General features: G+C 51.1%; 1 protein-coding gene across 2 annotated transcripts in view; it reads left to right on the top strand.

Annotated features, from left to right (window-relative positions):
• Nucleotides 1-16,406, top strand: part of SYT6 (synaptotagmin 6) — a 60,818-nt gene that overhangs the window by 33,242 nt on the left and 11,170 nt on the right. For both annotated transcript variants that reach the window (XM_025401595.1, XM_025401605.1), the window contains one exon: nucleotides 15,920-16,040. In XM_025401595.1, the coding sequence (XP_025257380.1) occupies nucleotides 15,920-16,040 (121 nt within the window). The remainder of the gene's footprint in view (nucleotides 1-15,919; nucleotides 16,041-16,406) is intronic.

The raw sequence follows: 16,406 nt of genomic DNA, 5'->3' as shown, positions 1-16,406 counted from the left end.
GCCCATCGGCACACAGCAGGAGCTCAAGGAACGCCAGCTATGTGTAGTACCTTTAAAGTTCTTCCTTATCATCATCCAGTGTTAGAGGTAGGCAGTCCCTGGAATTTGGGACTTTCCAAATTACTGGAGCCCTGAACCCTGGCCTTGCATCCAGTAAGTACTCAATTTATACTTGTGGGATGGAATTGGAAAGTAAGAGAAAGGGATTCCAGCTTAGTCTAGGAGCTGGAAAACTCCAAGTAGAATCACCAGGGACGCACAGCCCTTCCAAGCCTCTGTTTTCTGATATGTGAAACGAGAAGGAGCCTTTGCATTCTCTGGGGACCCTTGAGCTCTCACACTGATCCCCAGAGAGGTCTTTACACTTCAACTACTAACTGCAGAGGGGGCTTGGTTGGGAGTTCTTGAAAGAGAGGCATCAGGTCGACTTGATTCCCACCTTTATCCCTAGGAAGGACTGGGCTGGGACTGAGTTGCTGGATGCTCTGCAGAACTGTGGCGTGTGCGGAGGGCAGTGATCACAGAGACATAGGAGCCACCCCAGGTCCAGGAATCTGTGATTTCCCGCTGCTGGGCCTGGCAGAAAGGGGCTTGGGTATATGCCTGGGAATGGGCTATTTCCACTCCCGTTTGGGACCCTGCCCCCTTGAGGAAGCGTTGCCTCAGCTGACACCGACAGGAGATGGCTCTGTCTGGTGTGAGAGGAGAGGCAGATGGGGGTGGGGGAGGATGGAAGAGGTGAGAGAGGAAATGCTGACTGCTGTGTGGGAAGCCAAAGAAAGCTGGGCATCGCCTGGGGGAAGGAACCCGAGCCGTGGGGACAGCTGGGGAGCAGCAGGCCCCTCTGCAGCAGCAGCAGGAGGCCCAGGGACACCCCACCTGAGGGCCCGGCATGGCCTGTGGGCTGTGGCCTCCCCTGGAGGCCAGGCAGCGCCATTCCTGAGCAGGGAGGTCTCCAGGTTCACACAGTGCAAAGAGACAGTTTCTCTAAGCGAAAGGGAGGATCTGCAAACTTCTGTTGTGGTGCTCAGGCGACCCCTGGCATCAGGACCGTCCAGTGCCTCGGCTTCTCCTTGGGCCTCTCTCCTCCCAGCCTGAGCCTCACTCTGTTTCTGCCACTCTGCACTTGGTGCCTGGAAGGGAGGCAATAACTATTAGTGTCACCTGCTTACCAATGGGAGACGTTAGCTGGCTCTGGCAGAACATGTGGCCTATAATTTTTGGAGGAGTTACAATAATGGAGCTAATTTGGTGCTTCATCGTGGTGCTCCTGGGTGAGCAGGGGGAAGGGAGGCCTGGGGCCTGGTTTAGAGGAACCTCCCAGCAAAGAACTCTGTACTTCCTGGGGAATCTCTGGGATCCTGGCCCCATGTTCCCTCCCTCCTGTCCCCCTCTCCCACACCGCTTGCTTCTCCTTCCAGTGAGGCATTGTCAGGATGCAGTTTGGAGATGGCTGAAGCCAACCCACCAGCGGCCAGAGGCAGCTCCGCAGCGGGATGGAGCAGGAAGGGGCCTGAAAGTGTCTGAGGAGTTTGCTCTGCACTAGATCCCTGCCAGGTGTCTTCAGTGCATACACTCACTGGGCTTCACAGTTCACCCTATTTCTCTAATGAGGAGGCGAGGTCATCTGGTACAATGCTCTCATTTTACAGCTGAGGATGCACAGCTCAGGGAGGCACAGTGACTTGCCCCATATCATTCTACTGATTCGCAGCAGAACCAGGATTTGAACCCAGGCCTCCGAGAGCCAGCTTAATTTTTCCCTTAAGTTCCCTTACTGGGAACATCTGAACTGAAGCCTGAGAAGACACAGGATGCCCTCCCCAATCCTACTGGTTGAAGGTGCTGCTGGGTAGGGAAGCCAAGGGCTGGGAGGGAAGAAAGAGTTAGCAAATCTACTCAGCTTCCATGGGGTCCTGCAGGCAGGAGCTGGGACCTCTGAAATCCAGGCTAGAAGATGTCTCATGCCCACCCTCTACCCAGGAACAACTCCAAGGCAGCTGCCTCTTCCTCCAACTCTTGCTGACTTAGACATCCATGGGGCATACCTGGCCCCTCAGCCCACCAGGCAGGCAGGGGGGACAGCACACCCAGTGGGCTCAGTGCCACCACCTGCCTCCATGTGGCGGGAGAATGACAGGCTTACAAACAGATTGCATTCTTGCTACATGCACGTCTTGGTTTTCCTACTAGCAGCTGGCCACATCCTCCCCATGGTTTCCTCTTATGCCTCTGAATCAGGGCAAAAGACACCTGCCTCACAGGAGCCACCTCAAGCATGACAATACTGCCCATCGTCAGAAAGAGTCAGAGACATTCAGTGAGTTTTACAGTCACACAGCTGGAAAGCAGCGGGTCAGGGATTTGAACCCCAGGTTCTGCGCCCAACTCCATGCATCGCTCCTTGGATCTGTTTATACTAAAACTCCTGTAGCTGACTCATGGTTCTTCCCTTCTGGATCATGAGTCAGGAGTTCTTCATCGATGGTTAGTTGTGGGTCTAGATGAAAGGCCACCAAAATGCCTAAAACATTATGAGACCAAGGGAAGGTTCTCGATCTTGGTGAAGAGAAGGTAGAGTCAAAACTCATACAGTCTTAGAAGGCATAACCTCTAAATTATGATGTAATAGTAGGTAGGAACTAGGAGGGAAGACATAGATGCCCGAGGCACTGGGTCAGCCATTTGGGAGGACTTTCTGAGTTCCAGGAGGGGGTGGAACACTGGAAAAGAGGCATTAATTGTTAAGCTGAATGTGGTCTTGCTGGGGAGCTGGGACTGGATAAGCTGGCTGATCTCTTGGGGCCTCTTGCTTCCTAGTGACATATGATTGGAGTTGCTTTGCTCTGATCCTTAAATATCCCACACCAAGGGAATGAGTTTTGAGATCTGACACCTTCAACTCTCCCAAGAAGCCTGTAGGGACTACAGACCATCTCACCCCTCCTCAAGACCTAAGGAAGCAAGGAAATAACAGTGAGGAATATAACTACAACTTTACAGGAGACAGGGGAAACACTTCACCAGCTCAAAACTTTTTCATATATGGGTTTCCTCCTCCTAGTCCTGGTGGCTGCTCCCCAGAGAACTCAGGTACAAAGATCTGTGCAGAGAGGGCCCAGGGTTCTTCCACTGAGCTGCCACATTGGGGACAAGAGCTTTGGCCCAGGTGTTCTGCCCCTGCTGGCCTACCTTCTCCCCCTCCCTCCTTCCCCTGAGGCAGTGTCTGCTGCAGCAGTTTGGCACTTGGTGAGACAATGACATAACAAGGACTTTTGTGAGAAATGACAGGCTGAGGCCAGGGTGCTGCACTAGCAGGTTTAAGTGAGTGAGATGGATCCTATCATAGTCTGTAATGCAGGGTGATACCATCCATTTGTCTTCTTTCAAGAGGGGCAGGTGGGGGCAGGCAGAAGGGAGGTAAATATTCTAAGTCTCCGAGCTTCCTCTCTTGTGCTTCTTGCTTCCAGAACACCAAGAAATTTCACCTTCAAAACCTACATGGTCCTCGGCAGCCCTAACCCTCAATAACCAGGGACAGAAGATGGGGTGGAGTGGGGTGGAGCATGGACAGTCCCAGAGGAGGCTGGGTGGGATGGAAGAGAAGAGCAACGCCTTCAGAGTCAACAAAGCCAACCTTGGCACACAAGACCCTAGGCAAGTTACTTAACCTCTATGATTTTCAGTACAATGTAGAGATAATTATGTGTTCCTGCCAGGCATAGAGTATGAGTAAAATGAATTTAGTGTGTGTTAAGGGCTGGGCGCGGTGGCTCATGCCTGTAATCCCAGCACTTTGGGAGGCCAAGGGGGATGATCACGAGGTCAGAAGTTTCAGACCAGCCTGGACAACATGGTGAAACCCCATCTCTACTAAAAATACAAAAATTAGCCAGGCATGGTGACATGCACCTGTAATCCCAGCCGCTCAGGAGGCTGAGGCAGGAGAATTGCTTGAACCCAGGAGGCCGAGGTTGCAGTGAGCCAAAATCGCGTGCCACTGCACTCCAGCCTGGACAACACAGCAAAACTCTCAAAAAAAAAAAAAAAAAGTGTTAAGTACCCAACATAGTCCCTACGAACTAGTAGATGATCCATGACTGTTAGTCTCCTCCCCTCTTGACTTTGGCTTTAATCACTAAAATAAGTAGATTCAAAGAAGTGGAAGACTCTTCAAAATCCTGGCCAGAGTATGTGTGTTCAATTGGTTCTTCCAACTAGATAAAAGCAATGGTTGTCAGTTCCTGAGACTTCCCTGGGGCTTGTTAAACACAGAAGTCCCTGCCTTCTGGTGAGGGTAGCATCCAAGAATTTGTGTTTCTGATTATTTCCAAGTGATGCTGACCTTATTGGTCAGGAACACATCCTTGGAGATCTATTGCAATAAGGAATATTTACAGAATGGTGTCAGATATCTTTGCAACACTGTCTTTGCTTAATACCTAATTTTCTTAAACCCTGTAAATTTGGATGAGTCAGCTTCTTGCTAAAATATAGCTACCCAGTGTGCCTTGTGGTGCACAGGAAAAAGGCAAAGGGAAGTGGTGAAGGCCAGGACCAGTCCAGCAGCCCACATGGCTTCAATCCTTCGGAACCCTTGCTTGTGCCTAATAAAAGAGAAGAGGCCCTTTCATTCCTTAACTTTTGCTTGGTAGCCCTGATATTTAATGACTTCGGTTGCATTAGGACGTGTTCCATGTCACAGAGATTCTAGTAGGGTCTGACCTGGGGCAACCTCAGAATCTCTCGCCTTATGTCACGAACTGAGGCTATGTAACATTCACCTGGGAAGCCTGTCAATAATGCAAACATCCAGGCACCCCCTCCAGAGATGACGACTCAGTAGATCTTGGGTGCAGCTCAGGAATCAAGTCCCCACCCCCCAAGCTTCTAATGCAGGGAATATTCAGCCCACCCCCTGAGGAATACCTATGAGTCTCCACCCTGAAACCATCTCAATAACCACAGCAACCCTCCTGGGGAGACCAGAGGCTGAGGTTAAGCAAAGGCCTACTCTTGTCAGCCATTCATTTTGCCACTTTAACCAGGTGAACCCCACAAAGCTGAATTGCTCATTAATTCAACAAATACTTGTCAGCATCTGTTATACACCAGGCACTGTGCTCAGTACTGAGAATACAGTGGTGAGTAAAATATGGGGTTGAGATTAGGGTGAGGCAAGTGAAGTACCCAGGAGGCAGAATGGAAGGGGGCACTCACTCTTGGATACATGCATGAACCTGACAGTGAGCACCTCCTTCACTTTTGTACCTGGGCACCTGCTTTGCCTCACCCTCATCCTGGCCCTGGCAAAATAGACCCAGACCTGTCCTTTGGGAACACAGTTGGCAGCAGAGGGAGGAGCTGAAGGAAGTGGCCTGAGATGAGTGGGTCTCTGCCATATGAAGAGCTGGGGAAGGAACGGTCAATCAGAGGAAGAGAAAGTGCAAAGTCATGGGGCAGGAATAACCTGGGGCATTTAAGGAAGCCTGTGAGGAGAGTCCTGGCACAGGGGAGGCTGAAGAGTCAGCCTTGTTGTGGAGGGCCCTGTAGATCTTGGTAAGTGCTTTTGTTTTTATTCCTATTGCAAGGGGATGCCATTGGAGGTTTTAAACAAGGAGTGGTACAATCCATTTTCCATCTGGGGAAGAGCACTCTGGCTGCTGCGTGGAGAATGGGGCGGGAGAGCAAGGGAAGCAGGGAGGGCAGATAGGAGGCAGCTATATGCGGGCGGGGGTAGGCTTTGGCCTCCGTGTGGCACTGGAGATGGAGAGAGGTGGGTGGACTTGAGATGGAATTTGCAGTTAGAATTATCAGGGCTTGATGATGATCTAAATCCAAAAGAGGAAGGCAGATGTCCACAAAGATGTCTCATTTCTGGCTTGAGCAACTGGGTGGATGGAAGGGCCACTTACAGGTTGGGGGAAATTAGAGGAGAATGTAAACAGAAGATGAAAAGGGCAACTTTGAACCTCTGAGAAGTTCTAGATTTCCAGCCACATGGCCATGTCATTTTGGATATATGAGTCTGGAGTCTAGAAGAGATGTCTGCAGAAGGGCCATAAACTCAGGAACCATTAGTGTGGAGACGGATATTGACATTACGGCTGAGTGAGGAGAGGAGAGGCTTAACAAACCCCACTGTTTAGAGGCAGGGATGGGAGAAGAGGCTGGCACAGGAGACCTGAAAGAGGCAGCCAGAGAGGTGGGAGAAGAATCCGAAGGAAGTGTAGTTTTCAAGAGCAGGGCAGTCAACTCTGTGAAAGGTTGGAAAGAGCTTCTCTACGGAACACCTTGCCATGGCAACACCCAGAGATTCTGAAGTGTGGGGAGCAGGAGGTGGGGAAAGACCTTAATCTTCAGGGTGACTGTCCCCAAAGAGATGGTGAAGCTAAAGCCACTGTCACGCAGTGCAGGCATGTGCCTTTGGCTGAGACCAAAGCCCTGCCTATTTGGCACCCCCCTCAGGGCACTTGTTTGCAAGAAACATTCCTCAGCTGCCCCAGGAGACTCCTTTGGAAACCAGGACCAAGGCATCTCCCCTCCTGCCGAGAGTCCCAGCCCCCACAGCCCTGCGAGGGGCAGATAGCAGATCTCTCACCACTGAGATGCCTGCCCTCTCCCCAGGAGAAACTGGCAGCTGTTTGACAGCCATGTGGCAGGACAACTTGTGGCAAGAAATTAAGATGGATTCTCATCATTAACTTCATTAATGTACCATTTACTACCCCCACCGCCCCTGAGGTTAATGAAGATGACAGTGGAAGGACCAGATCTGAAGTGAGGTCCTCGGCTCTGGACTCTCATGCACAAGCACCCTACGGCACAGACTTCCTGGCTTGACCAGGCATTGCTGCCATCTCTTCTAAAACTTCTCCAAACTCCACTCCCCTCAAGCTCCTTTCCAACCTCTCATAGACCCTCTTCTTCTCCACCCACCTTTTAAAAAGTCATTAGGAAGAGATCTGCACCTCCCAGTGTGATTCTGACTCACGGATATTTGCCCAAAAGTAATGGTGCATGTGAAATACTAAGCCTCTTTTCAAGGGCAGGTTCACGAAGGAGAGGCTGAGAAAAAGTTTCCTAAATAAGACCATCTGTTTCTCCGAAGATGCTCAGATGCAGAAACATTTGCTTCCTGCTGGTGTGCTTTAGTCTCAGTGGGTCCCTAGGACAAACCCAGACTCAAGGATCTCACCCACATCCTCCGTGCACTGCTGCTCCACACCAGCTTGGGGGTGCCTTCACCTCCACGGGGCAGTCCTTAGCCCTGTGTCCACACTGCAGAGTGAAGTTGGAGTATACTGAGTTCGTTTAAGGAGCCTCAATTCTGGTTGATCATTTATTCATAATGCTGCAAGGCCCTTGGGGCAGAGAAGCACTTGAGAGTAAAAGCAGTCATGGAACTCAGAACAAACAGAACCTGCCCCAGCACCCAGCAGGAAGCCCTGAGCGTCACAACAGACACATCCCGCCCTTCCACCCCAGCCACCCCCAGCATTCTTGCTGAAGCCCTAGGAGCCCAGGCCTGAGGAGGAGCAGGGAATCAGCTCACGTCACCCAGGCTGGTGTTCACAGCAGGGGCCCCCTCTCGGCACCCTGGGAAGGAGTGCCCACTCCCACAGCTCCTCTCTCCCAGGCGAGAGCTGAGCCAGCCATGGGGACATGGGGCGGGCAGAGCATCAGTCTCCACTCTCCTCCTGCAGCCCCTCACCCGGCAGTTCAGCACATCCTGCCGGGTTCCTCTCGGAAGTCCGGACTTTGCCTTGGGGCAGTTGTGAGATTTCTCCCTTGGCCTTTACCACCCAAGAGCAATGGGAGCACAACCCCAGGCCAGACCAAGGGAGTCAGAGGAGGTGACCCAAGAGGAGGTGACAGGACAGCTGGCCTGGAAGATAAGAGTTGTCCAGGATGGTCAGGGGGATGGAGAGGTTATTTCAGGCGGTAGAAAGAACAAGACGAAGGCATGAAGGGGGGAAAGATCTTGGAGCGTTTAGTGGGGAGGTGTCATCAAGAGGCAGGATGGTGTTGTGGCTGAAAGTGGGGACTCTCAAGCTTCTGTCCACATCTTGGCTGTGCCATTTAGTAGCTGTGTGCCCTTGGGCCAGTTGCATAACCTCTCCGTCCTTCCGTGTCCCCAGGTAAAAAATGGGGATAACAATAGTAGCCATCTCGTAAGGCTTGTGTGAAGATTATATGACATCATACATAGGAGCACTTAGGGCAGGACGGCACATAGTAAACACTCAATGTTATGGTTATTATGGCTGGAGTGTAGGGCACCTGGGGCAGAACAGTGGAAGGTGAGGCTGGCTAGAAAGGCAAGGGCCACCCCGTGAAGAAGCTTGAATGCCATGTGATTCTGTGAATTAGTGGTTTTTCATGCCGACTCCTGAAAGTTCCGAGGAGGTAGCCCGAGGGGTTGAAGGTACTCTGGGTGCCCTGTCTCTGAGCCACTCTTCAGCTGCTGCATGTGATTGGGCTTTTGGAAGATACTTCATTTGAAGAAGAGGCTTTCCAACTACAAAACAAGTGTGAAATGAGAAGCCACTGCAGAATTCTGAGCAGGAGAGCAACCTCCTGGTTACAGCAAGGACGATGGATTGAAGGGGGTGGGCAGGGGGAGTTAGAAAACTGCAGGGATCTGGCAGAGGTGGTGCAGGCCAGAGCTGAGGTAGTGCAGGGGGGATGGGAGGAGAGGGCCTCAGAGTTTGGGGACACTCAGAAGCGAGAAGCTGTGCAGCTCGGGCACTGAGTAGCCGTGGAGGGCGTAGAGCATCTGAGCTCATGCTCACTTTCACCCTGCCCCTGCCACTCATTCTTTACAAGCTGCTGAAGTCCCAAACTACTGCAAGTCCTCCAAGGGCTCTGCTTTTCACAGGAAGCAAAATCCAATCACTTCCAAGTCCTCCCTTGACCTCCCTCTTACCCTTTGCTTACTCTGGTACCACAGCCACCATCTGCTTCCCCCAGCCAGACCTGCAGCACTCTTTGCTAGCCCCTCTGCTGAGAGCTCTCCTTCCACTCTTGGCTGCTCCTCCCCATCTTTCGGGACCACTCTGAGTAAAGTGGCCCCACACCCACTCACTACCCTTGGTCAGTTCCCTGGCTCCCTCGCTGCCCTTGGGTACCATCTTGCTGAGTGTACTTTTGTCTCCCTCCCTTAGATACGAGTTCCTGGAGGGCCTGGACTTTGTCTGTCTTATCATTACTGTCTCTCGAGATCCTCCAACATTTAGTGGTTGTGTGACAAATGAATGACACACATGAAAATGGTCTCTGGTGTGGGTGTCTGGGTTGCAAGTGACACACTGGACTGAGTAGGAAGTAGAGAAGGAAGGACAGGGGTAGACCCAGTCTCCCATCATCTGCAGAATCATGGACAAACTCCCAAGTATGGGCTACTAGGCAAGCAAGGCTGGCCCTTGCCTGGGGCCCTGTTTCTAGCCTCATCTGGGAGCTCTCCGCCCCTGTCATCACCATGCTCTCAGCCCCTGTCATCACCATGCTCTCAGCCACAGGGAACCTCTCATGCGCCCTGAACACTCCCTGCCCTTTCCATGTCTTTAGGCACTGTTGATCCCTCTCCAAAGAAAAAAAGCAAAAGCCCTTGCTTGTTTTTTTCTGACAGAAATCTACTTTTACTCACCTTTCTAGATCCCACCAAATATCACCCTCTTTGGGAAGCCTAGCTTGAAATCTGGGACTGAGTTCCTTGTTCCTTGCTCTGCATGCCCCCATCTTGTCCACACCTCTATTACTGCACCGATCAAACCAAACAGTACTACCTACTGATATGCCTTTCTCTCCCCTGCCCCTGTTCCAAGACCATGAGCGCTTTATAATAGTAGTAATAATTATAATAGTAGCCAATACTTACTAAGCACCTATTCTGTGCCAGCCACTGTGCTAAGTAAGCACTTTGCACAAATTACCTCATTTAATCTCTAGGGCAACCCTAAGAGGTGAGTCCTATATTCATCCCACTGTACAGGTTAGGAAGCCAAGATTATGAAAGGTTAAGTAAGCCACGCTACTCTCTTAGGAGTACTTAACCTCTCATAGTCTTGAGAGCTGGAAGCTGGATCTGACTGACCCCAAATCCACATTCTCAACCATTTGTTCATTAACCAGTATTTGCTGAGCACTTACGACACATCAGGCACTGGGCTACACATGAGAAGTATAAGGATGAATAAAACCAGACCCCATTCGTGCCTTCAGAGAGCATACAATCTGGTGAGAAACACAGGCATTCATCATGTAATCCCCAGATCAACATAAAAGTTATAGTTGTAGTGTGTGCTTCAGAGAGGAGGTCTGTGTTGCTATGGGAGGAGATATCACGGGGGCTGGCTCAGGTCCACGTATCTGGCTTCCACATCTGACTCATCTCTGTGCCCCCAGTACACAGCCCCAGGCCCATAATGCGGGGTTGCTCAGTGAATGTTTCTTTAGCCATTGGAGTCCAGTTGGCTTCCACCCCGTCTCTCTTCCAGCCCCCCTACCCTCCCACAACCCCTGGGGAACTTAACAGCACTTCCTGCCCAGTGCTTCTGAGATCTTTTTAGGTCTCCTTTGGCTTTCCTGAAAGTGTAGCGGATGCTTCTCTGCTGATGATGAGAGATTCAGACAAGCCACTTAATGACTAAGAGACTAGAAGTGTTCTGTAAGAAATGGGGAAGCATTGTTCTTGCTTTGCTTAGCCTGCATTCCCAGGATGGACTCAGAGGCACTGACGCCACTCACTGCTTATTCAGGAGGAAACATGGCTGGCCTTGGAGAAGAACAAAACGTTTGAGGGGCAATGGGGACTACAAAAAATGGGAGCATTTGGATTTCAGAGTGAAATTGCTAGACTCCTTGAGACAGGCAATAGACACCACTTAAGCATCCTTGGGTCATCTCAGTTGGTGATGGCTGATAGATTTTCCAGTTGAATCTTGGGTTCTCATGGCTGGCAGGGACCTTGAGGATAGAGCATCTCATCTAGAACAACCCCTACATTTTATAGCCCGAGGACCAGAGATGGGAAACGATTTGCTCAAGGTCTCACAGCTAACTGGGGGCAGAGGGTCTAAAGTCCAGGTCTCCTGATTCATGGTTCACTGCCCTTTCATGGGCAGCCCACAAATAGGATATCTTTTTCTATGCCCCCGACTAGGTGACTGCATCAAGGAGAGAGAAGTGCTTTAATCAGTTGTTGCAAAGGGGCCTCTGGGAAACCAGGGAGTGCAGTGTTGGGCTATAGATAGGTGAGCCTTTAAGAATCTTACGGTCCAGACACCCTGGGCACTGCAGCCAAGGAGAATGCTACTGTTATGGGCAGTGACATCAAGTGTACAGGTTGCACTGAAGGACAGATTTCTCCAGAAGCCAACATCCTGGCTCCCTCCCTTCAGCAGGTCCACCTCCTGCAAGCACTAGCCAAGACTTTCAGCCAGTGCTGCTGAGCTCTGATCTACCCTATCAGCTTCTAGGTTAGCAGTCTAGAGGGCTATGCTGGTTTCTACTGCTTTCTGGATAGCAGTGACCTCTCCTGCACCAGAGAGCTCATTACCAGTCAGGGGCCCTAAGGCAGCCTCTCCTGACGGCAGGTGAAGATGAAAGCAATAATGTGCTAGCTGTTCTGAAGCCCCTGGTCACCCATGGTTTTATTGAAGTCCAAAGTCTCAAACACCTCTAATGAGGATAAAAGGCTGGTAAGCCATGTGGGATCTGACTGAAACCTCCTGAGAGAGGGTAGTTCAGAGAGAGGACCTGGTGAGGGCTGAGCTGGGGCCTGGCTTTCCAGAGAGAGACAGTGACTACCAGGAGTTGCTGACCCTCTCTGTTTGCTTAGCTCTCATCTCTTATTTACTCAGAATTAACCTGCTTATTTTCCCTTATTAAATAATCCTGTCCTCTGCTGCTTGTGTGTGCAGGAGAACAGTGAACCAAGAGCTGCTAACTTGCCACCAGGCCCCGTGAGGGCCAGCCACTCCCCGAGGAAGCCTCCAGAGCCAGGCTTTTGTCTTCTGGCCCTGGTTTCCTCCCTGCCTCCAGGTCATAGTGGGATCTTGGGCCAGTCCTTTTACCTGGCTGTGCCCATGGATGGAGAGTGCAGTTCACTTTTGGGTGCAGGGGCCACACCACACTGCAGACTCAGCACCTGCATGTCGCCAGCTGCCACAGTCCTGTGAGAAAGAGCAGGGGTCCTGCAAAAACCAGGAGGTCTGCGGTTCACTGCGCCCCTGGAGGGAGCCATCCTTGACAGCAGTTCATAGAGCCTGGGGCGATGCTGTTTACCCTGAGGGACCTCTCATGCCCCCAGGCAAGCCTCCCAGGTCCATAACGAATAAACTCAGACTCCCCCAAAAGAGACAGCCTGTGAAAGTCCAGGTAACTCCGCATCTGTAGGACATGGTGGTGGGGAAATGGGGACAGCAGCCTTTTGTTCGCTCCCTCTCAGAGGGGCCACAGGAGCTTCCAGAGTTCTTCCCAGGGCCCTGACTTGATCATAACACTGCGCGAAGAACCACTCCTTCCAGAGTTCTTTTACTAACATGTAAGCGCCCCTTTCTGCGAGCATTTCTGTAGCTGCTTTTGTGTCCTTCTGGGCACGCTGAAGCACAAGCAGGTGCAAGGCAAGGACCCTGTCACAAAAGGAGCTCTTGTCACTCGATGCTGGGGGACACAGCTACAGGGAAAAGGAGACTTGGTGACTCCTGTGAGCTGTTCGAGGACAGGAAGCCCTGCAGGGGTGTTGAGGAGAGATGCTCACTGTGGCCTGGACCCTGGGCGAGGGTCCATGGGGGTGTGGTGTGGGGACGTGATGTAGGTATAGGAGTATCCAAGCCAAGAGGAGAAGGGGAGGCATTTTGGCAAAAAGGACCAAAGATATACCAGCCATGTGGAGCGGAGGGTTGGCATAGAGAAGGGAGAGAGCAGCAGGTGAGGAGGTAAGACAGGGCCCAGTTGCTGAAAGCCCCAAGTGCAAGAAGATGAGCCTTGATCCCAGAAGCCAAACAAGGGGAGCCACTGAAGGTGTTTGAGCAGTGGCACTGATATATGAAAATCTCGCACCAAAGCGCTCATTAGTCACTCAGCCTTGGGCCAGTTATTTAACTTCACCAAACATGAATTTTCTCCTGTGTGCAATAGGGATGATGAGAGAGAGAGCACCTACTTCCTAGGGCTGAGGTAAGACTCACCAAGATAGTCTAGCCAAGTACTTAGCAGAGGCCTGGCACACAGTCCATGTGCAATGGGTTGGTTCCTAGTACTGTGCTCACTGAATCTAAAGGGTTTCAGTAACTTGGGGCTTGAGAGGTTATTAAGGGAAATAAAGGGGCTTCTCTTTATACCTCGGTGCCTCTGTGAGACATGGAATATTTAGCCAGATGTGATGCTGATCTGCCCACTGCCGCAGGACCCATGCCAAGGCACAGGGCACTTGCTGTGTGTGTCTCTTTTGACTAGGGGTCTAGGGAGCCAGGAGATGCACCTGAGCGAGATGGGGACTCCAGCACTTTCTTTTAACTGGTTACGCCCCACTAGACCATCTGCATTTCGAGAGTGGGGACTGCATACCCTCCACAAAACATGGTGCCTCTGGCAGGCACTCTGTAAATACGAATGGAAACACAAATGAACAAGTGGATGGAGTGTACGCCAAGGTGCAGAAGGGTGAGGGTTCCCTTGAGTAGCTTCCTAGGTGAGCTGGAAGGGCATTGCTCAAAAGTGGAGTGCAAGGACCATTCTCCCGAGAGTCACGAGTCCAGGCAGCTGGCAAGGCTTATAAACCTGAGCAAGTTCTTCATCTGTGAAATGGAGGGGAAAATGCCAACAAGCCTGCCTCACAGAGTTGCTGAGAGCCTCACAGCTGGAAGTGATCTTCATGGAGGCGCTCCACAGGGGCTGGTGTGGGATGGCTGGCTCTGTGGAGGCCACGGGGTTCTGTGTGCAGGAGGGGTGGCTGTCTCCACAGTGTGCCCAGCCCTGGCCCCAGCCAGGCCCTTCTTGGGAAGCTGGGGGTATTCACCTGCTGTTCCTAGAATTTGGTTTGGGGCGTGACTTTATTTCGGGGGTGTGGACAAAAAGACAAATCTGGGGTTAGGAAAGCGGTGGGGTGTCAGGGCTGCCTAGAGGAGAGTGTGGTGAGCACAGGCTCTGGAGGTAGGGGAGACAGGGCCTTGGCTTATTCTCCAAGGGGACCAGGCTGTCGGAGTCTCCAGGAGAGGGTAGCTCTTTGCAAGGAGAATGGACCAAAACCCTGGTGTCACCCTCAACTCTTCTCTTTCCCAGAAGTCATTACCTCCTTAGAGAGGCCTTCTCTGGCTAAAAATTCAACAACTATAGCCTCCTGCTGGTCATTTTATATTCCCCTTCTCTGCCTTTTGTTCTCCTTGATACTTTTGACTAACTTATGTACTTACCTCTTTTATTGTCCTTTGCCCTAATAAAATGTAAGCTCCACTCGTAAAGATGACAACAATAGACACTGGGGACTACTAGAGTCGGGAGGGAGGGAGGGGGCAAGGTTTGAAAAACTAACTGTTGGGTGCTATGCTCACTACCTGGGTGGCAGGATCATCTGTACCCCAAACCTCAGCATCACGCAGTATACCCATGTTACAAACCTGTACATGTACCCTCTGAATCTGAATCTAAAATAAAAGTTGAAATTATTTTTTTAAGTTGAAATGTATTTTTTAAGTTCCAGGAAGGCAGGGGGTTTTGTCTGTTTTGTTCTCTCCTCTATCCTTAGCACTCAGATCAACACTTAGCACATAGCAGGTGACCAATAAATATTTGTTGACTGACTGAATTACTGAGTGGATGGATGGATGGATGGATGGATGGATGGATGGATGGATGGATGCATGGATGGGTGGGTGGATGGGTGGATGGATAGATGGGTGGGTGGGTGGATGGATGGATGGATGGGTGGATGGGTGGATGGATGGATGGATGGATGGATGGGTGGATGGATGGCCTCATCTGAAATCACCCCAAACCCTGATCTCTTCCTCCTCAAACCTGACTCTGGGAGCCCTATGAGAGAAAACATCTCCGTATCTTGGAGCTCCTCCTCAAACCTGCGGGAGGAGGCTTCACCATGACAGCGCCCTCCTTCATCAAATGGAGGAAGCAACCTGGCAAGGCACTGTTTAATGCCACACATGGGTGTGCTTACTGTCTTTGAGGTTTTCCTATTCTCTCAGAAACTTCCAGGAATCCCTGGCCATGATGATTCTGGGGGCAGGAGAGGCAGCAGAGCGTGTGCTCTGTAGCTGGGTTTATTTTTAAAGGATGACCACATTTAAGGAGAAAACAGAAAGTGGACCTGAGGCCTAGCATCAAACACTTGCCATCAGATGGGGTGCCAGGTGTTTGTCTCCTTGGTTGGCTGTGATTGACAAAGAATTACTGCACTGAGGGGCAGAAGCAGAAAAGAATCATGGACCTGCTGGGAGAGGGGACACCTGAAGACTAGAGCATGTGTCTTGTCCAGGACACTGTCATGACCACATGCCTGGATGGGCAGGAAGTCAAGGGGGTCAGTGACTGAGAAGGGTGAGCTGGAGGAGAACAGGAAGAGGCCATAAAGGGGCTGGTGGTTGGAGGCTGAAGCCAAGGGGCACACAGAGAGCAAGTCAGGCCAAAGGCAGAACGGCAAGGACCAGGGTCAGAATGTGGTTGACATTGAGAGGGAATGTTGGAAGGGGCAAATTGTACTGAAGAGGCAATATTGTTTCCATTGCCTTTTATACCCGGTTACTCGCAGCAAGGAGGCCAGTCCCTTAGTCTTAAAAACAGAGCACTGTGTCTCCAAGAGCCTTCTCCTGACCCCAGAGAGCCCCAACAGATGCTGCACAGGACATGAGGCCCGTGGTCTGCAAGCCCCTCATCTGCCCTCTTGTCTGCTTCTTTGCAGGAAAGCGTGGACTTGGGAGAGATCATGTTCTCCCTTTGCTACCTGCCCACAGCAGGCAGGCTCACCCTCACGGTGATTAAGTGTCGGAACCTCAAGGCGATGGACATCACAGGCTATTCAGGTACTTCTCTTAACCCGAGTGGCCTGCCAGCAGCCCAGACATTAGGATTTGGAAGGGTGTTCAGGGAGAAGGGGAAAGAATTATCAGCATTCTTAGAATAGAAGCACCAGCTCTGGATGCAAACTGCCTGGATTCGAACTCCAGTTCTGCCACGTCTTTGCTGTGTAAATGCTTTGGTTTTCTAGTCTGAAAAGTGGGAATAACAATATCTTATGTGGGTTGCTTTCAGAAGAAATGAGTTAATTCATGTAAATGTTCAGAATGGTGTCTTACACATATAAGCACTCAGTAGATATCATCTATTGCTGTCATTCTTTCTCTTAGAAGAGGGAGATAATAAGAATTAAATATACAGGATTTAAAACT

Source organism: Theropithecus gelada, chromosome 1, assembly GCF_003255815.1.
Source record: "Theropithecus gelada isolate Dixy chromosome 1, Tgel_1.0, whole genome shotgun sequence".
NCBI lineage: Eukaryota > Metazoa > Chordata > Mammalia > Primates > Cercopithecidae > Theropithecus > Theropithecus gelada.
This window is presented reverse-complemented; position numbering and strand designations above follow the sequence as displayed.